General features: G+C 56.3%; 7 protein-coding genes across 7 annotated transcripts; 2 read left to right on the plus strand and 5 right to left on the minus strand.

The window, feature by feature from the left end:
- Window positions 1-213: 213 nt before the first annotated feature.
- Window positions 214-4,652, minus strand: WHR41_06693 (uncharacterized protein; the record flags this gene model as incomplete). Its single annotated transcript, XM_069375298.1, has 3 exons — window positions 214-2,720; window positions 3,232-4,154; window positions 4,204-4,652. The coding sequence occupies 3 exons, from the start codon at window positions 4,650-4,652 to the stop codon at window positions 214-216; spliced, it is 3,879 nt and encodes a 1,292-aa protein (XP_069227448.1).
- A 2,338-nt stretch (window positions 4,653-6,990) lies between these two features.
- On the minus strand, window positions 6,991-7,984 carry RPS13 (40S ribosomal protein uS15). Its single transcript, XM_069375299.1, has 4 exons — window positions 7,700-7,984; window positions 7,605-7,637; window positions 7,423-7,469; window positions 6,991-7,354 (listed from the first exon to the last, which is right to left on the minus strand). Exons 1-4 carry the CDS (start codon window positions 7,899-7,901, stop codon window positions 7,181-7,183), a joined length of 456 nt encoding a protein of 151 aa, XP_069227451.1. The 5' UTR covers window positions 7,902-7,984; the 3' UTR covers window positions 6,991-7,180.
- Window positions 7,985-9,182: 1,198 nt separating this feature from the next.
- On the minus strand, window positions 9,183-10,584 carry WHR41_06695 (uncharacterized protein; the record flags this gene model as incomplete). The annotated part of the gene is made up of 3 exons (XM_069375300.1): window positions 9,183-9,261; window positions 9,337-10,375; window positions 10,515-10,584. 3 exons carry the CDS (start codon window positions 10,582-10,584, stop codon window positions 9,183-9,185), a joined length of 1,188 nt encoding a protein of 395 aa, XP_069227450.1.
- Window positions 10,585-12,543: 1,959 nt separating this feature from the next.
- Window positions 12,544-14,776, minus strand: WHR41_06696 (uncharacterized protein). The gene is made up of 4 exons (XM_069375301.1): window positions 13,730-14,776; window positions 13,289-13,665; window positions 13,106-13,235; window positions 12,544-13,042 (listed from the first exon to the last, which is right to left on the minus strand). The coding sequence occupies exons 1-4, from the start codon at window positions 14,103-14,105 to the stop codon at window positions 12,783-12,785; spliced, it is 1,143 nt and encodes a 380-aa protein (XP_069227453.1). The 5' UTR covers window positions 14,106-14,776; the 3' UTR covers window positions 12,544-12,782.
- A 255-nt stretch (window positions 14,777-15,031) lies between these two features.
- WHR41_06697 (uncharacterized protein) lies at window positions 15,032-15,915 on the plus strand (the record flags this gene model as incomplete). The annotated part of the gene is made up of 2 exons (XM_069375302.1): window positions 15,032-15,744; window positions 15,798-15,915. Exons 1-2 carry the CDS (start codon window positions 15,272-15,274, stop codon window positions 15,913-15,915), a joined length of 591 nt encoding a protein of 196 aa, XP_069227452.1. The 5' UTR covers window positions 15,032-15,271.
- Window positions 15,916-16,219: 304 nt separating this feature from the next.
- Window positions 16,220-17,325, plus strand: WHR41_06698 (uncharacterized protein; the record flags this gene model as incomplete). Its single annotated transcript, XM_069375303.1, has 2 exons — window positions 16,220-16,328; window positions 16,384-17,325. The coding sequence occupies 2 exons, from the start codon at window positions 16,220-16,222 to the stop codon at window positions 17,211-17,213; spliced, it is 939 nt and encodes a 312-aa protein (XP_069227445.1). The 3' UTR covers window positions 17,214-17,325.
- Window positions 17,326-17,349: 24 nt separating this feature from the next.
- On the minus strand, window positions 17,350-18,591 carry WHR41_06699 (uncharacterized protein; the record flags this gene model as incomplete). Its single annotated transcript, XM_069375304.1, has 1 exon — window positions 17,350-18,591. One exon carries the CDS (start codon window positions 18,589-18,591, stop codon window positions 17,350-17,352), a length of 1,242 nt encoding a protein of 413 aa, XP_069227444.1.
- Between the last annotated feature and the right edge of the window lie 155 nt (window positions 18,592-18,746).

An 18,746-nucleotide genomic window follows, 5' to 3' on the forward strand; every position in this document is an offset into this window, starting at 1 on the left:
GCGCTGGGGATAGAAGAATAGATCATCCCATGAGATAGGTTCTCAATGTTTGAAGTTCAGTGATTCAACTTAGGCCCTACAGAACCATGCTAGGGCATCAAAGGTGACGCAAGCATTTCCACAACACAACAGCACTCGGGATTTTGCATGGCGAATGTGTTTTGCAAGTCTCCCCAGCCACTGTCATAAGGTCGTTTTCAAGAACAGATCGCATCACGGCTTCCAAATTGGAACCTCGCCCCAAAGACCGCCACTCTCATAGTCCCGAATATCCAAATCAACATCTTGCAGATCCTGCCAAGTAAATTGTCCTCCTACCAGATCATCCTGCACCAATGGTCCGGTCCCGTTAGCATAGATCGCGTTGCCCGCCACAAACCGCTGGCCCCCACCAGAGGCATTGACATCGTCTAGCGACTGGTCTGCAAAGTTGGCTTGGTTCCCCTGCTGCGCATTCTGTTGCAAGATCTGGTCGTCCCATACTTCCCAGTCCAATGGCATCGGGCCGTCGATCATGTCGCCGATTGTGGAGAAGTCAAGTTGGAGGTTGGGGGTGGGTGGAAAAGGAGGGTTAGCCTGGGTCAATGGATTGGGCTCCAATCCTGCGCCGGCAGGTGCTCCGATCCCTTTTGACTGCGACGTTGGTTGCTCAGGCATGTAGTCTGCCCACGGCGTGTTCGAGACAATCCCATAGAATGGTGTTGTGGAGTTGTCTTGCTGCTCGCTGCGACGAGGAAACTTTGGTAAAGGCGCCGCGGAGCCGCAGGTTGTTTCAGAGCCAGAGACCATTCTTCCTTTGAAGTGCTTCTTGACACGATCCAGCATGACCGACATCGCCTTGCCCGCTTTCTCGACCGAGGTGGACATGTCCGACACAGTGCACTCGTCTGCGGACGACGCCAGGCTAGGCCCTACTCGACTCTTGGAATTTTCTGAATTCCAGATCTTCTCGCTCTTCTCAAGTGCCTCAATCATAGCTACCTGGCGAGGACACATGAATTGGTTGCCAATAGACCGCAATTCGTCATCTTCGCTCATTTGCGTCGAGAGGGAGAGGCACATAACCATTGCAGCCAAAAGGAAGTCATGTGTGCTGATAGAACCCATATACCACTTCACAGTATACAATTTTCCGCCAGGTTGGCTTTCGGCGTGGATGGCGTGATGCAGATTGAGGACGGATAGTGCCGATTCGGTGCATATCATCTTGCTTGTTCCCACTCCTCGCGCTTGCTCATCGTCGGTGAGTTGGAAGAATGGGACCAACATGAAGTTGCGGTGCAATATGATGCGTGTCTTCAGTATCAGCAGCGCCAGGTTTATCCGGCACATGAGTTGCTCCGGAGGATCAGTAACCAGCTCGCTCATGTCGGGCATTTTGAGAAGCGAAGGCATAGCAGCGCATGCCGATGCTAGCTCGTCATCCAGACGCATGACATCTTCATGCTTGACTGGGGTAGTAGAATGGCCAAGGTCCGCGGCCTGCCCGAAGATTCGCACTATGCAGACCTTTGTGCGTGTGTAAGATGAGGGAGTCAGTTCGTCAATTCCTCTTCCGGGCGGTAATACCGTCGTCGATGTGTTGAAGTCGCGGTCCAACAAGTTTCGAGGGGGCTCGGTATCCGTGGTGATTGTTCTCACCATAGAGGGCAGCCCAAGTTGGAAGGAGATTAGGATGTCAAGCATGCTGATTCCTGTCCACACTCGGCGTCTCATCTCGCCTTCGAAGGGGGAGATGTTTGGATAGAACTTGGGGTCGCGATGATATCCCATACGCAGCGAAAGACGTAGAATCAGACCGATCATTAGCCATACTTTCATGAAGCCGTCGTTGCTACGAATACCTGCGGTATAGAACATAAGGCATTCGAGAGTGTATTTCTTGGGTGTGGTATAGTCAGCCAGGATCGCTGCCGACGCTGCCATGGAATGAAGTTTGTTAACCCTCGCCAGGCAAGCTTTTGCAGGGGCGCTGTTTGGGTCAATGTCACGGAGCATAAACGATTCAGCCAAGCTCAGGATGCCGAAAGTCAAGCCCAGCCACATGACTGGCGCGCGTTGAGGGTCCTTCCAGTATTGTTTGTACTCGTCTTGGAAGGTCGGAGCATGGATTGCGGGCTTGAGTGGGTCAGGTGAATTAAACCAAAGGCTTAAAAGGCGGTCCGCAACCCTTTTCTCGGGCATCCCTTTGATCAGGTCTTCTTTGGTGGTGAAGGCAGGGCTGCCCACCAGCAATCCTAGCTCCGTAAAAGAATGTTGCTGAGGCGGGTGCCCCGAGATACCCTGCCAACTACTACCGCCGGTCTCTGAAGGCTCTTCTCCGGTAGCCTGGTCTTCGGTGCCCTCGTCGTCGCCAAGTTCATTTTTCAGATCGGAGATGGAGTTCAAGATTGTCTGCCAGTGGCTTGCACCGTGATAGCTAATTTCGTCTTTACTGATGCTCATGTGCCCGAAAGGTTTTTCAACACCAGACTCCGGGCTGGCTGCTTCCTGGGAACCGTTACTGTACTGCGGACCAGTGTCATGGTCACTCGGTGGTGTTGGCTCCGTGAAAGGACCGCGCCTGTCTGCATCTGATGAACTCGACTCGCTTGTGTGATCTATAGGCGTGCTGTTCGACTCTGATCTGGTCTGCGCAGACTTCTGCTGATTCATCAAGTCAACCACCAGGCTCTCCAACTGCCTGATACGTCCTTTCACATTCGCCGGCTTGCTTTTGACTGGTGGCGGCGGATATACACATGCTGCCTCACGCCCTCTTTTAACGCAAGGCTCACAAGGTGTCGAGCGGTCACATTTCAGCTTTCCGTTACGGCATGGCGTGCACGAAAGCTGAGTTCTTGCGCGCTTCTGACGGGTGTGTTGCTGCGAGCGGGTCGAAGATGCTCCTTGATGACTTTCTTCTGCCATGTCGCCGAATCGGGTTTCACATAATGCGCACAGGTGATATCGGTACAGAAATTCTTCATGAAATGCTCTGAGGAGTATATATCTTATTGTTACATCAAGTTCGCGCCGCAATCCTCCATATCTGACAAAGCACGTGGAGCTGATGTCTCAGCCCGCGCTAAGCCTATTCTGACGGGCGGGTGGTTCCGTCTTGGAGTGAATCCTTCGGTGGTTCGTCTCATTGTTATTATCACTATCTAAGATTCAATCTAGAACACCACCATGCCGATGAAGAGGCTGTACCTGCCGTTGCTTACATTGATTCTAGCCAGCTCCACTAACAGCCATTATACCCCTGCTGCTGCCATATCTTGACACTCTTCACCAGCATCTCGCCCCTCTCCTCCCAGGTCGGTAACCAAATCTTCTGCGCGTTCCAAAAGTCCTTCTTTGCAGTCGGCGAGGCATCCACCCAGGGTTTGTTGGCTACACCATCTTCGAACCAGCCATTCGTGCCACCAACAGCGACGTTCAAGACGAGGTAGAAGTCCTGATCAAACGGCGTGGAGAACCGGCCTGTCTGGCTCCAGGGATCCACATATCGCGTGCCATTTGCGCTGCCCACGGGGAAGCGACCTTTCTTCCAAAACGGGCGGTTGAAGTTGACGTACATGACCTGCGCCAAGCGGCCGTCGATCCAAGAGAAGATGTACCTCTCCGTCCACTCCAAGCCGAAGGTGTGGAAGTCGGTGCTGTAAGTCGTGTGCAGGGCTGCGCGCTTGTTATTGTTCAGCCACCAGGCGTCTGCGTCCGCGTCCGGGCCCCAGTGAAGTGCCGAGGATGCGATGTTGTTGCCGCCTTGCGGGTAGGAGTAGTTGTTGCCGCGCGCCTCGAGGATGTCGATCTCGCCGGAGGCTGGCCACGGGCCGTAAGTGTCAGTCACGGGCAGCATCCAGATGGCGGGCCAGAGCCAGTCGCCTTCTGGAAGCTGGGCGACGACTTCGACGCGCCCGAACTTGATGGGTCTGGATTTGGTGGTTATGCGGGCGGATTTGACAGGGTTGACGATCGTGCCGTTGGTGGTGTTGGTGACGGCGACGCAGTCATACCACATGTCGGAAGAGCAGATCCCTTGATTCGTCAAGTTGAGGATATTGTTGTTCTCAATTAGCTTAGGGTCTTGGAGAGTCGGCTTGATGTGCAAGAGACCGTCGCGCACGAAAGCGTTCTCCTCGGTATTGGTCGTCTGCTCGAATTGGCCATTTCTAGATCTCGGTCAGTGTGTGCTCTCTTCTTCAGCGACGTCCGACTCACCCGAAGCCGCCGACTTCGACCTCTTTTGTCCATATCCTTTCGTCAAATCCGCGGACCCAATCCTCGTCCAAGACGCTGCAGTAGGTGTGCTTTGAGATCCGCTGTAGCCCAAGCCAGATCTGGAGAGCCATCAAGCCCAGACCCAGGACGATGCCAAAGGTAGGAATGATCCAGACCCATCTCTCTCTAGGGTCCTTTCTGTTCAACCACGGTCGCTCCTGTTCGCCTTTCTTAATCCTCCGAGACTTGAAGTATGTCGGTGGTGCCACATTCTGCTGCAATGCGACGGTAGATGCATATTTCGACCCTGAGGCCGTATTTGGAGAAGTGTTGTAAGGAGTGTCGAACGGGTTCGCCTTCGAACTTCGCTCGATTACGGTCTTCTTGGGCGTTCCCGATCGTGGTGTGAGCTCGATCCCAGCCGGCATGTCTTGTTGTCTGGACTCCATGCTGGATGGTTGCTTCGAAGGCGAGAGATCAAGACTCAGATCGATATCTTGAGAAGTACAAGGAGCAGTCGAAGAGAAGATGCGATCGCGCAATCCACCGCTTGCTGAGAATACGTGCAAGAAGACTGAATGAAATACGACTACTAATCTGCGGAGCGTTGGGACTCAAAAAGTACCTCGATCATGATTTTGAGTGGCACACTGCTTCTTGGTCTGCAGGTTGCACGTTGATGCACGTTGACCCTCCACGTCTCCCTTCAGGGAGTGGTCCAAACCATCCATTAGCCCAGGTGAGAGATTTGACGAATGAACGTCCCATCCGGACGGTCATCCAATCAACGAGGCAGAATGTCTCGCCATTAATGGCCAGTCGGCTAGAACATGTATAATGCCGCAGGGCTGATAAGATTTCCCAGCCCCATTTTGAGTTTGCTTTGTAGCTTCGCCACTCCCACATGTCAAGAACGTGGCGTCCATGTCGACCGCCATGGCGTTGTGGACTTCCAGTATAAAGTGATGATCTTTCTTATCAGAGAAATGAACTCATCGATCGGAAGGCTGCAGATTTGATTCGTTCTATCCACGTCCGCAGTTTCAGTTGGATTCACTACCCGGTTTCAGATAGCGCCTACAGCTGGCGCATGGTCTGAGGGCGCAATCTTGTACCTTCCATTTGCACTTGTATTGACTCAGTTGTAATTGAACCCAAAAGTGCTAAGAATTGCAATAGCGGCGGTTGAATTGCTGGTTAAGTCGGCCACGATGTTGCGTGCCGCCCTGCAGATCCGCCGGATACATCATTCGTGCAGTCTCTCAATCACGACTTGGTCATCAACATTATCGTCAGACGGCGATTATCGAGCACTAATACAAGCAAGGTCGTTCATAGTGCTACCATCGATGCACGTGGGCCAACGACAAAGTTCGATTGTGAAGGACTTCACTTCACGCTGGGAGCGAAAAGTGAATTGCCCACGGAACTCCATCCAGAGGGCAAAGTCAGTGAAGTAGAAGTATGCACTAACACCATTCACATCCAGCAAAGATGCGACCACGTCAATTAGAACGCGTGCTCTCGCTCAGTAGAATAGCAAAATCCACAAGCTCTACCTCTCGTTCACACAACCACCCACCTCAAACCCGCAAAGAGCAAAGACCGCCTTAACCACCCTCCACCATGCAATTCTCATTCAAAGCCTCCTTCGCTATCTCCTACGGTTGCCACGCACCGAGCGCGCCCATCGCCAACCAACATCGGCCCCAGCGCGGCACTGAAACCGGCAGCGCGCATCCTCCATCGACAGGTCTCACTCAACCCGCACCATTCTACGGAATGACGAACACCAACACCAACAGCCTCTCGCCTTCGGCAAGCGTCAGCCAGCGCAGGAGTGCCAGCCGCAATCCATCGAAGCCCATCTCGACAAAGAAATCGCCCTCACCACGAGGCTATGAAGATCCGGAAATCGAGGAGACTCTCGTCACCAAAGCGCTCGACCGCGCAAGCGTGGCCACCCTTCTCGAATCAATTCAAGAGTCGCAACCCAAGAACAAGAACAGATCCAAGCACCCCTCGTCTGGCACGAACAGCTCGCCAGCCCCAGTCACGCCACCAAACCCCATGCCCATCGCGCCAGACCCCTCCAAACTCAGCAAGACCGCGCGTAAACCACGCAACGCCACCTCCGATGTCTCGAATTCATCTCCCAAACACTGGAAGACCCCCGGTGTCGACTCTTCGCCTTCGGGTCTCAGAGCGGAGTCGCCTGACCATGGCAAGGTCGCGAGCGCGGAACTCGCCGATCCATTCATCATCGCGGACTCACCAAGCGAGGGACCAGAAGGCCCAGAATACGACCTGATGGCTGAGTTGCTGAAGCTGAGCAATGGCGAGCTGGCCAGGTTTCTCGGTGGCGAGGGCCAGGGTGCGCAGGAAGACTCGCCGTTGTCAGCAAAGGGTGGAGGGAACGAGGCGAATAGCGAGCTTGGCTACGGAACGGCGGCGTCGATGAAGGCTGGAAGTGAGGAAGCGAAGAACAAGCTTATCTCTGAAACCGCGACGTCGGCAAAGGTTGGAAGTGATGAGAACAGCGAGCCAAGCTCTGGGACGGCTGCTGTTTCGTCATCTGATGAGGCTGATCGTGAGATTTGGCAGCAAGTGAGCGAGAGCGGATTGGGAAGTTGCAAAAACGGGTGAGCGGCGTGATTGATATGATGTGTGAAGGCAGTGGAGTGTCCAGACTTCTCGTGAGATTGGCCTTGCCGGGATTTTGGCATGTGCTTTTCCTCATCGAATCAAGAACGCAGAATAACAAATGTAAAGGAGCTGAGACAATGATGGAGGGCGCTGTGAATGATTTTCATTTTTTTCTCAATCAGCCGCGAGCTCGGCGGGTCGTCGTCTACGCGATCAGTCCCACGCCAAGAAGAAGCATAAAAAATCGCCCATGGCTCCCTCCGCGAAACGCCTTTCCGTCCATTCGTCGCGCGGAATGTGCTTTTCCGTGTTCCCGTAATGCAGACAACGCTTAAGCGACGAGGGTGGAGGCGGTGGCGCTCTCGTACCTCCAGGTGGGGGGGAGGACACCGACGGTCTTGTAGTAGCGGGACAGACGGTGGATGCGGGACTCGATGAGAATCAGGCGGAACTTGGAGTCCTTGTCCTTGCGGTTGCGCTCGAGGTGCTTGCGGACGGCGACGGCCTGGCTGGTGTTAGTAATGCTGCAGGCCATGCGATTCGCAGGACCATATCAGGCTTGGGTATGCGCACCTTCTTGATAAGCATGTAAAGGTCCTCGGGGATCTCCGGGGCGAGGCCTGTTTGAAATCACTCCGTCAGTCTGAGACCAAGCAGAGGCATAGTTTTGACACGATGGTCATATTTTTGTGATCCAACTCTTGCCGACAGTCATCTGCCGCTGGTGTCCATCTTTCACGCGGGTTGAAGCGTACCGTTGCTCTTAAGGATACGGAGGATCTTGTTACCTGTGAAGTTCGTCAGTCTCTGCTGGTCCATTGACAACCGCGCAAGTTCCGCATCCACATACCGGTCACAATCTTGACCTGGGCAACACCGTGGGAGTCACGGAGGACAACACCGATCTGAGAGGGGGTGGCACCCTTCTTCGCGAGCTTGCAGATCTGGTCGACGACCTGGTCGGGGGTGGTCTTGAGCCACGCGGGGGCGGAGCGAGAGTAGGGGAGCGCAGAGGAGCTGATGCCCTTGCCCTTGGAGTGAAGACGGCCCATGTTGTCGGTATTGGCGATTTATCGAGGTTGTCGGGAAAATCGTTCGTCGTCGCTAGGCGCTGGGGTGAGGGCAAAGTTCGTCTCCAGACGAGGGTGTACTTCAAAATTGGCCTGCGGCCAGCGGACGTGTGGCCTTGGCGAAAAGTGCGGCTGGTGCACTGGCGCGGAATCAACGCCGCGCCGTCGAGTACAAAACTTTGCTGCGACTTCAGCTTTCCAACCCTGCTTGCTCCATCAAGCACTGCATTTAGATTGGATGATACTGTGGCTGCAAAATTTCGCGCACGCGTCGTGAGATCTTGCAAGCCGCATGTTCATCTCCATCTGTGTCGTGTGCGAAATACACCGCTACGAGGCTCATCTCGAGAGTCTTCAACACCACTAACCTGTCCGACCACCACCGCCAGTTCCAAATCATCCGTAAGTCACACCCACCCAACCAACCCACCCCACCCACCACCCCTTTGCAATGACGAGATAATTTTTGCATCTTTTCTGGCAACCTCTTATGTCAGAGGCGCTGTTTCTGGCGTCTCAGTGATCTAAATGGACTCCTGATACACGCAAACCTCCACTCCACATTTGTTCTTCAAAGCATTCGGTGGACATCATTGCTGACGTGGAATCAACAGGTCTTTACATGCTCGATTTCCACGGCCGTTTGGCGGATAGATTGGAGGATGAAATGTTTATGTAGCATGTCTATAGCCGAAATCCACTTGTGTTCCTTGCAAAGATTCGTGTCATTGAAGCAATCTGACCCATACGATACCCAGGGCAAGCTATATGAAAACATCCAGACAGCTGCAGAAACCTATGGCATGTACGGTCTTGTGCTGCTACCATAACTCTGCTCGCTTTCTACTCGAGAACTGCATAGTGTGCACAACACTCACCACTGCTGCAGCCCAAGCTGACATCAAATGCGAATCAAAATGTATAATGGTATATCAAGCTATGAAAATTACACACAACAAAGCGAGGGAACTATCGCTACAGCCTCCCCCGACCACGAAAATAAAAGAAGAAAAAAAAAAGGAAAAGCTTCCGGCCGTTTCAGTTCGTTCGTTCCCAGAATCCCACTCCCCCAGCAATGCGTGTAATTTATGCAGATATGCACCGCCTATCGAGGCCTCTTTCTCGCGCAGACGTTTTGTACAGCGCGCTCATGCGATGCTCTTCTCTTTCGGATGCAAAAAATGCCTTCGGATGCTTCACTTGACTTCGCTTCTCAGATGCTCCTTTTCTCCGTGTCGCGTCTGCACATGCTCGGGAGAAATTTCAAGGCCACCACTTCATGCGCTTGTAGCTCTCGATGACCTCCTCGATCTCCTGCTTCGTTATTCGCTCGTGCTTGGGCCTGCAAAAAAAGAAAAAAGACAGTCAGCAAAAGACCTTCCGAACGCAATTTGCAGGCGATCCAGCGCAAACATACTTAAATCCCACAACACTCTCAAACCTCCCACCGTCCAAACACAAATCTGCATCCCTCAACAGCTCCTTCTCCATGAACGGGCTCAGCGGCCCGCCATTCTCCTTGATCCCGCTCTCCTCCTGCAAATCGGCCCAGTCGTCCAGCGTGTCGTCGTTAACCTCGTCGACAACATGCTCAAGGTTGAGGCGGGCGAACGTGTTGACAAGAGTGTTCTGAAACCCCGTCTCGATCCCAAACACCTCCTTGATGATCGCCGCCATTGTACCCTGCGAGGTGTTGCCCTTGTCAACGACGTTGAAAACGATGCGCGAGTCGGCAGGCGAGTTCGGTATTCGGTCGTTAGTAGCCGTCCAAGCCGCGGCGAGCCAGCACGCTAGCGCGGCGTCCTCGACGTGGAGGGTGTTGGTGCGCATGTCGCTGCTCCAGAGGTACTTCATGGTCTCGGGCTTGTCCCTGCTGCGGTCCTGGTAGACGCGGGCGAGGGCGAGCTGGGTGCCGAGCCAGCGGCCGGTGTAAGGGCCGTAGACGTGCGGCATGCGCAGGACGCAGAGCTTCAGGCCGGGGATTTTCGCGAGCTCCTCCTCGGCGGCCAGCTTCCACTTGGCCTGCTTGGTGTGCGGCTTGGACGTCTTGTCGTTTTCCTTTTGTGGGGTTTTGTTGGGGTTGTAGACGGTGCCGGTGCTGATTTCGATGAACGCTTTCACGCCGCGCTTCGCGGCCTCTTTGCCCACGGTCACGCTGAGCTGGTAGCTGCGCAGCTTGTACACCTCGTCTTCCTGCGAGAAGCGCGTCTCTCCGCCGCAGTTGAAGACATAGTCGAATTCGCGCTTTTGGCCGTCGGATGAGTCGGGCAGGTCGAAGATGCGTGCTTGAGATTGTTCGCGCGAGGCGTCCGCTTGTACGAAGTTCTCGAGAGAGCAGGCGGCTTCGTGCTCGGGAGCGAGGGAGGCGAGCTGCGGAAGCTGCTTGTCCACTATGCGAAGCGTCGACGCGAGATCATTGCTGTGGATGTGGTTGGCGAGGAAGCGGCCGATGTACCCTGGGTGGTTGCGACGAACGTCAGCGTTTGGGCGTTGCCGATGAGCTCGGCGAGTGCGCGTTTGCGCGCAACGTTATTCCCAACGCATTGCGACAGACTCGCCGAGCAACATTCTGAGATATCGCATGAGACGACATACCTAGGCCTCCAATGATGAGCACGGCAGGCTTGGTGGGGTTCGGGGTCGCGGGGTCAGCGGCATCGCCCATCGTGCCCGAGTGCTGGTTTTGTGGTCCGGGCCGTTGGAGAGGAAAGCAACGCAAAGCGCAGACCCGAGGAACAGGAAGACAGGCGCAAGCGGCGGATAAGGCGATGTCCGGACGTCGAGCGCGCAGGCAGTCGTCTTGTCGAGTGCAGGAAGGGTGAGACGAAGACGGTAGGGAATGGCGAGAGCAAGGCCGGTATTCAGTCGTTGGCCCTTTGTACGCGAGTCAATGTCACGAGCCAGCCAGCCGGGTTGGGCGAGCGCTCGGGTCGCGGGTGGAAGGTTTGGCTGTGCTTGCGGGCGTTTGGCGGGCGCCACTACTGGACGAAGCGCGCGCGGTTCGACAACCTTGGAAGCCGAACGAGCAGATGGAGTGCAGACGCAGGATGCACGATGCAGGTGCGTGCAGGACGAAGAGGGGAGCGGTGCGAGCGACGGGGACCGGCGGGCGGGAGACGACACGGCGAGGGGCACAGGCGGATTTCGCTATTGCAGGAGCGAGATGAGCGCGCAGGGCGGTGGGGGCGAGTGCAGGCTCGGTATTAGACCGGAGCCCTCTGCATCCTCGGGCCTTAAGGCAGGCCTACCTTATAGTGTGGCCGGGTGCGCCAATCGCGCATGTTGTTAGTTACTCTTACTCTAGCAGGCTATGGCAATCGGCTGCACGCTGACGCCAGCGCTCTCTCTGCTGGGCGCGCTGGGGGCATGACTGGCGGGCGGCGCACATCGCCATGTCGCAGGCGCAGTGGGTGTCGCAGGGCCCGGCGCTTTGGCCGGTTTCTTCAGCTAGCGCCCGGTCTGGAGATTATCGAGGCAGTCTTTCTGCTCGAAGCGCCGGAGGCCCCAGCGGCCGGCCGTCGCAGAGCGCTGGGGATGCGGGCGCGAAGACTGACGGCTTGGGCTCCGGGTGTGCGCCTCCTGAAGCCCGCATGGAGCTACACTGGTAGCATAGTGCTGCAGACGCACGTTATGGAGACGGGCAGTAGTCGGGTGGAGTGCATGTCTTAAGGTGTGTGTTAGTCCCGGCTGAGCCTGGGTTCAGGTACCCTGCAGACTTTAGCCTTTTGATAGGTATCTGCCATCACAATCGCAGTGATCGTGACGGCTGCGACATTATCGCCGGATCACAGTCTCATTAGTCCCACGCCTGTGCGCGCATGCTTCACCTCGCATTCGGACAGATGTATAATCGCCCAGGGAAGCAGAGAGCCGAAGGGCGCATAGTGCCACGTCCAATATCGCCCTCGTCACACTCCCCTGCCCTCCAGCTTGCAAAGCGGCCTGTGAAAACATCGGCTTCTGGGCAGAGAACCCGACTACACCGCAACGTCCGAACGGCTTAATCTCTGACGAGTTGCCCCGAGCGAGGATCTCTCACGAACAACCATGCCCCCAGCAAACCGGATGGATCAGGCGCTCAGCGGCACTTGCAGCCACGATGCAGGTACCAGCATCGCACCGCACACCGTCACATTTTTCCAGAACATCCTCACAACCCAAGCTCCCACGGCGATTCAGAACGTCATGGCCTGGTTGACCGCCGCCGCCCAGCCCATGCGCTAAAACTCCCGAACTAGCAGAATACCACCCCTGTCCTGGCCGGAGATCTCCGGTACCGAGCGGACAGACGCATCCTTCCGCACGCGACGTCTTCCCTCTGCGAGACCTCATGAGAGCCTGAGGCACGAAAGGGGATTCACACCTACCTTGCGATCGGGTAAAGGAAAGCCAGCAGCATCAAGCCCCACATGCACATGTACATGATGACATAGAGAATCTCGCGAGGCGGAGAAGCAATGACCTTAGCGCCAGACTGACGAACGGATTCACTTCCCGCCTCGTCTGCAAGTCTGAAGAATGACTTGTTCGCGCGTTACGCGCGCCTCTGGCCCCGCCGCGCTTGTCGTCCACGACTTCTAGGGCATTGTGTAGTAGTGTAAAGTGTGTGTCGGCTGCCGAAGCCTTCTGCGATGATAAAGTAGCTTGTTGGTTTCGTGCTCGTATGACGATCTCTCCTTATCTTATCTCTCCAATTTTTGTCCTGCTCAAATAGCACGCTTGAATGCATAATCCATAAAGAAGTCCAAGAAAATACCCCCACGAACACAATCGCCCCCGCCCGCTAAATAGCATGCATATGAGATCAAACAATCAATCCGTCAATCAATCGATATCGTCAAAACATTCAGAGATCAACGTCACCTACTCCACCTCCGTCTCACAAAACAGACACCGGACCTCCTCAGAATACTGCTCGCCCGTCTCCGTCGTGATCACGATTTCGTCCTCTTCAGCGGGCTCGATATTCGGTCGGTCCGGGTATCCTTTCACGAAGACCTCTGCCGTCGTCAAACCTTTCGTTGCGTCCGCGACGGCTGTCAAGTTCGGGTTGTTGGCGGGATTCTTTAACTTGCCCTTTTTGGGGCTGGAGTCGGGTGGTTGGTTGGGGGATTGTGAGGCAACTGGAGGGGTGAGCTTGGTCAGTTGGGAATGGAATTGATTCGAAGAGGCAGGGCTAGACGGACTGGCTCGCTCAAGGGCGTTTTTGGCAATGCAGCGGACGTGCATCCACTTGCGGCATTCGCCGTTGGAGCACTGGACGATCAGCTCGTCTGGATTTTGGGGCGCGTCGTCAACGCATATTCTTCGTAGATTCTTGAAACGCGTTAGCGGCTCGTTCGATTGGTCGATCTTCAACACAGCCATACCGAGAAAGATTTCGTATTCGCAAAATCAAACGTTTGCCGCCAGAAAAACTCGTCTTCCGCAGGCATGCTCTGCTCATCGCCGTCCGCCTGCTCATCCCAATGTCGCACAGGCAGCGCGCCATTCACTGCCATCGCATCGATGATATCCATCTGATTCGTCGGTATAAGCTCGTTCTTTCCATGGTAGTCTTTCCGCCCGCTGGGAAGATCTTCCGGTCGATTCAGCCAACTCAATCGTATGTAGACGTGTTCTTGATCCAGCGCCCGCACCTCCAGCACTTTCGCTTTCCATTGAGAGTGGATGTCCATCCGCGGATCTTCCGTCTCGTCGTGTTTGACCAAAATGCACTCGCCAGTCGCAATACTCTCAGATCCAACTGCGCCCTTGTCAGCCTCCACATTTTCCACACGCTCGATCCAAAAATGCGCATCTCTTCCTACCTGTAAACTTCTTGTACCTTCGCAAACTCTCCCACTTGTCCCTCGGCTTCACCTCATACTGCACCGACAACCTCTGCTCAAACAGATCCTCCTGCACCTGCATGGGGTGCGCACCGCTGCGCTTCCTCTTCCGCGACGCGGGAACCGTGTGCACCAGAAACGGCCTCTCCGCAAGTTCCAGATACTCGTGCAATCGCCTGCGGTCACTCTCCGACAACTCGGCGGGTTGCGCGGCCGGCGATCTGGCTGCGCTGCGTTCTGGCGCTTTGGGCGGTTTGAGAGTCGGGGTTCTGGGCGTGCCGTTGGTCTGCGGTTTGGATTGCGACGCGCGCGGTTTGGCGCGTTTCGCTTGCGAGGGCGCTTTCTTGGTGCGCATGGTTGTGAGTTGTTGCGCGACACGCGTGGGCGTGCGCGAGAGGTGTGAAAGTGAAGTGTGCGCGATCGGCGGGCGGCCTCGATTATTTCAGACGAAGACGCGCCTTGGTGGAGTTGAATGCGGCGCGTTGACTTGGAAGGAGCGACGGGGTTGCTGGCGCAATGTTCGCTGAGGGGATTGGCTCGTAAGCCAGCAAAAATCGATGCGAAGGGCCTGTTGACGACGGTGTTGCAGCCTTTGTCGAGTCCTGGCTCTGACGTTTGTTATTGATATTGTCGCGGCTGGCGGCGTCGGCGTTGGCGTCTGAAACGCGCCGGATGGCTCGTGCACGCCTCCGAGGCTGTCTGAAGAGACATCGACGGGATCGTGCGGTCGGCCTGCCACTCGTCGCCGCCTTGTCGTAGTGTTCTTGAGTATTATCGCTTACTCAGGGATTGCTGCAGATCAACCGTCGAGAGATCTTATGGAAAGAGCTAGTGGTGCAATTGCTATGCTCACATTCACGATTACCACCACACTGTGCCATCGAGTCCAGATATGCATAATGTGTTTAGACTTTCCGATGTCGCCGCAAACGAGGGTATTGAGACGCGCTCGAGCATTGCCAGATGGCTTTCAGGCATCCGCGGGATCGTGCGCTTCGACGGAAACCGGCCAGCAGCAAACCACGTGGAGTAGATCACCGTCAAGCAGCACCGGCAAGGCTGCAACAGGGCAGGGCTGAGATGAAACGCGAAGCAGACGAAGCGAAGGTCACGTGCGCTCTAGAACAGAAGGCCTCGCGGCAAGCGAAGCCCCAAGCCCGCTAGCGAGCGGGTACAGCCGATAACATGCTCAGACTTGCTCAGGACTCCACCGCTGCCAGCCGTGCCACCGTGATGATGGAGCGCCGAGAGCCTGGCGGGCCAGCAGGCCAGCGACAAAGGTACGGACATCTGCTCGTAAACTCTCTCACGCCAATCCCACCATCTCCACCAACGTCCGATTCTTGCTCGCCTGCCGTACTTTTGACACTCCACCATACCCATTGCTGTGCCTCGCGTTGTTCTTTGTCGACACCACCAACTGTTCCGAGCCACCTGCCGACGTAAAGACCAGTCGTCTGCAGTCACCGTCTTATCGATATACCGTAATCCCAACACGCGCCGATAACCACACCCTCCGCAATGGACCACGACATGTCAGGCATGGACATGGGCGGAGACTCCTCCAGCAGCATGTCCCACTCCATGCCAATGGCCTTCACCAACGACCACAGCACACCCCTCTTCTCCAGCCAATGGGCACCCTCAACAACAGGCGGCTACGCCGGCACTTGCATCTTCCTCATCGTGCTCGCCATCATCAGCCGAATGCTTGTCGCGTACCGCCATGTTCTCGAAGCCAAATGGCACGACCGCGCCGTGAAACGACGATACATCTCAGTTGCAGGCGACTCGGACTGTGATAGGGAAAGGCAGGGCTTGCCAGCAGCCGAGAAGAGCGATGAGGCAACTTTGACCATGCGAGGGCTGGACGAGAGGGTCAAGATCATCAGGACGCCGACACACGCCGGAATGCAGATTACGCCTTGGAGGTTCAGCACCGATCTGCCCAGGGCGTGCGTCTTTACCGTTCAGGCTGGCGTCGCCTACCTTCTGTAAGTCCATTGACCCCCAGTGATGCGTTCATACTCATGCTAACAACCCACAGCATGTTGGCAGTCATGACCCTCAACGTCGGCTACTTTCTCTCGGTCCTCGCTGGCCTATTCCTGGGAGAGCTGGCTGTTGGACGTTACGCAGCCTTGGCCGACGACCACCACCACTAAACGATCACGATCTATTCACGACTTGCAGCGTTCAAGCCATTTAGAGTATCCGGGAATACAGACCCAGATACCTGGTTCACATTCTGAATAAAGTTCCGGTCACCATTTCCGCTTTCACTTTCCACATTCCTCACATACAGTACGACCTACATTCCACGCTGAGATTTTGTTGTCTCTTCTGCCCTCCTGTAAAAGGGGTACCATCCACGCCATCAAACCTGTCTTATCAGTGTCAAGTTGCCTTTTTCGCTGCAGCAAGCACCACCCCGTCTGTCCCTACAGCTATATTTCTTGGCCTGTCAACATGCATTCCATCAGCATCGCCACGGCCTTTGGCCTCTTGGGGTCGGCATACGCGTTTCCTCAGCCGTTGTCCCTCAGCAAGAGACAGACCCTCGCATCGTTCTCCGATAGTACCTCTCCCACAGAGCCCCAGCTCCGCTTCTTCTAGCGACTAACACCTCCCAGTCGACATCCTCAACTATGCCCTGACGCTCGAACACCTTGAGGCAACCTTCTACCGCCAAGGTCTCGTCGCCTTGTCCGCCACCGACTTCTCCAATGCCGGCCTCCCGGCAACGGTCTACACCCGCCTGAGCGAAGTCGCCGCGCACGAGAAAGCGCACGTGGACTTCCTCACTGCCGCCCTAGGCTCTGCCGCCACCGCCGAGTGCACCTATGCCTTCCCGCTCGACACCGTCGCCTCCTTCCTCGCCGTGGCCTCCGTCCTCGAAGGCGTCGGCGTCTCGGCCTACCTCGGCGCCGCCCGCCAGATCTCCAACAAAGACTACCTGACGGCCGCCGGCAGCATCCTGACCGTCGAATCCCGGCACTCCGCCTACCTCCGCGACACCTCGTCCGGACAGCAACTCAGCCCCTTCCCGACCGCCAACGACGTCGGCTTGTCGCCAAACGCAATCTTCACTCTCGCCTCAGCCTTCATCACCTCCTGTCCGTCCACCAACCCTGTCCTGCCCGTCAAACCGTTCCCCGCCCTCGCCGCGTCCGCCACAGGCGCCGTGATGCCCGGCTCAGAAGTAGAAGTGAAGTCGAAAGCCGTGCTGACGCCGGGTGGCGATCACGCGAAATTGTACGCGGCTTTCATCACGGCGTCGGGGCCCGTGTTCACGGATCTGGGCCAAGGTGGCGACGGAACGAGCTTCAGCGTTAAGGTGCCTGCGACTGGAGTCGCGGGGCAGAGTTATCTTGTGCTGTGCAATTGCAATGAGAAGGTGGATGATAGCACTATTGTTGCTGGGCCGGCGATTGTGGAGGTCGGTACGGTGGAGGCTTCTTGACTCCAGAGATGATAGCAAGCAATGGTGGATCTGTTGGTCGCGTTTAGTGTCATGTCTATTGCATTTTGAAAGACAGATAATATTGCCTCCCGAATGACTGCCTCTCCGAATACCTACTCACAATCTCTTTCAAGCATCAGCTCCCCGTCCACTTCACCTCCCTCTCCTCCGCCTTCCCAAAAACCTTCTCCCTCCCCGCCCCAACCATAAAATCCCTCCCCTTTACCAGCCAAACAAACCAACTCGGCACCCACCACCCCCACAGCGCCCCAACACCCCTCCGCCTTCCAACAGGAACAAGCTGCAACTCCCTCGTCTCCGCCTCGTACCTCCTATCCTCCCCCTCGGGCTCCGCGCCCAAATCCCCGTGCGCGGCGAGCAAGTCCCGCTGCAAGTTCGACGCCAGCACGGGGACCTGCGCGTTGATCTCGGGGATGCTGCCGCGCGAGAAAGAGGTCACGTCGCCTAGGGCGTAGACCAGCTTGCCTTCGCTGAGGCGGAGCGTGTGCGGGTTCGTGAGGAGGTGGCCGGAGGCGGAGAGGAGGGCGGGCGGGGCGTAGGAGGTCAGCGGGGTAGTGCCTGTGGCGGGGAGGTAGAGGTCTGCGGTCAGGGTTTGGTCGTCGGAGAGGGTGAGAGTGGTCTGCCGCGAGCCGGAAGGGGCGGCCGAGGTGACCTTCGTGTTGTACTGGACTTCGACGCCTAGGCGCTCGAGGTCGCGGGCTGCTTGGGCGGCGAGGGAGGGGCGGAGGGCGGGGAGGAGGCGCGGGGCGCTGGTGAGGAGGGTGATTTTGGCGGTCCGGTTGGAGGGGCGGGACTGGAACCAGCCGGGCGAGCCGTTGAGGTGCTCTGCGATTTCGCCGGCGGTCTCGACGCCTGCGGGTCCGCCGCCGGCGATGACGATTGATTTGGCAGAGGCGACTTGCTCGTTGATAGCTGTGAGGGCGGCCTCGATTTCCGCGTGTGAGTTGCCGAAGCTGGACTGCGTGAGGGAGGCGGTCTTGGAGCCTGTGGCGAGCACGAGCGCGTGATAGCTGATGGCGATATCTTTGCCCTCGGCGTTGGAAAGGTGGAGAATGCGTTTCTCAGGATCCCAAGATGTCGCTTTGGCGACGAGGAACTGGACTTTGTCTCCGTATTGCGCGAAGCCCGGCTCAATGTCGACGAACAGCCTGTCGTGAGCCAGCAGTGAGGCGCTGGCGATGGCGCGCGGTGAGGCGTGACGCTGGTAGAACTTGGGGGAGGCGTTGATCAGGATTACCTTGTAGTTGACTGTTGGAGAGCTTGGGAGGTGCGGGTAGGCATGCTTGAGGAAGTAGTGGGTAGCGCTTATGCCGGCGTAGGAGGCGCCCAGGAAGACGATGTTGCGCGTCTCGGACATGGAGGAGTTGCTGTTACCAGAAGTTGAGACGAGAGTAGAATCGGAAGATCCGGAGTATCTGTCAAAGAGACAGAGTTTGATGTTGCGGAAGACAGAGTGAATAGACGATTACGTTCATGGAGAGCCCTACCTTTATCGTCGCGAGAAACCTGGAC

This window comes from Cladosporium halotolerans (assembly GCF_011745625.1).
Source record: "Cladosporium halotolerans strain TM138-S3 chromosome Unknown Sca27, whole genome shotgun sequence".
NCBI classification, from domain to species: domain Eukaryota; kingdom Fungi; phylum Ascomycota; class Dothideomycetes; order Cladosporiales; family Cladosporiaceae; genus Cladosporium; species Cladosporium halotolerans.

Bases quoted from the DNA above. Each gene is read 5' to 3' on its own strand.
- RPS13 (XM_069375299.1), bottom strand. From the start codon at position 7,901: ATGGGCCGTCTTCACTCCAAGGGCAAGGGCATCAGCTCCTCTGCGCTC. The intron at 7,638-7,699 runs GTATGTGGATGC...CGAACTTCACAG, and splicing joins CCAGGTCAAGATTGTGACCG to GTAACAAGATCCTCCGTATC. The intron at 7,355-7,422 runs GTGCGCATACCC...AACACCAGCCAG, and splicing joins TTTACATGCTTATCAAGAAG to GCCGTCGCCGTCCGCAAGCA.
- WHR41_06696 (XM_069375301.1), bottom strand. From the start codon at position 14,105: ATGCGCACCAAGAAAGCGCCCTCGCAAGCGAAACGCGCCAAACCGCGC. The intron at 13,236-13,288 runs GTATGGCTGTGT...ACGCGTTTCAAG, and splicing joins CGAATACGAAATCTTTCTCG to AATCTACGAAGAATATGCGT. The intron at 13,043-13,105 runs GTCCGTCTAGCC...TCACCCCTCCAG, and splicing joins AAACGCCCTTGAGCGAGCCA to TTGCCTCACAATCCCCCAAC.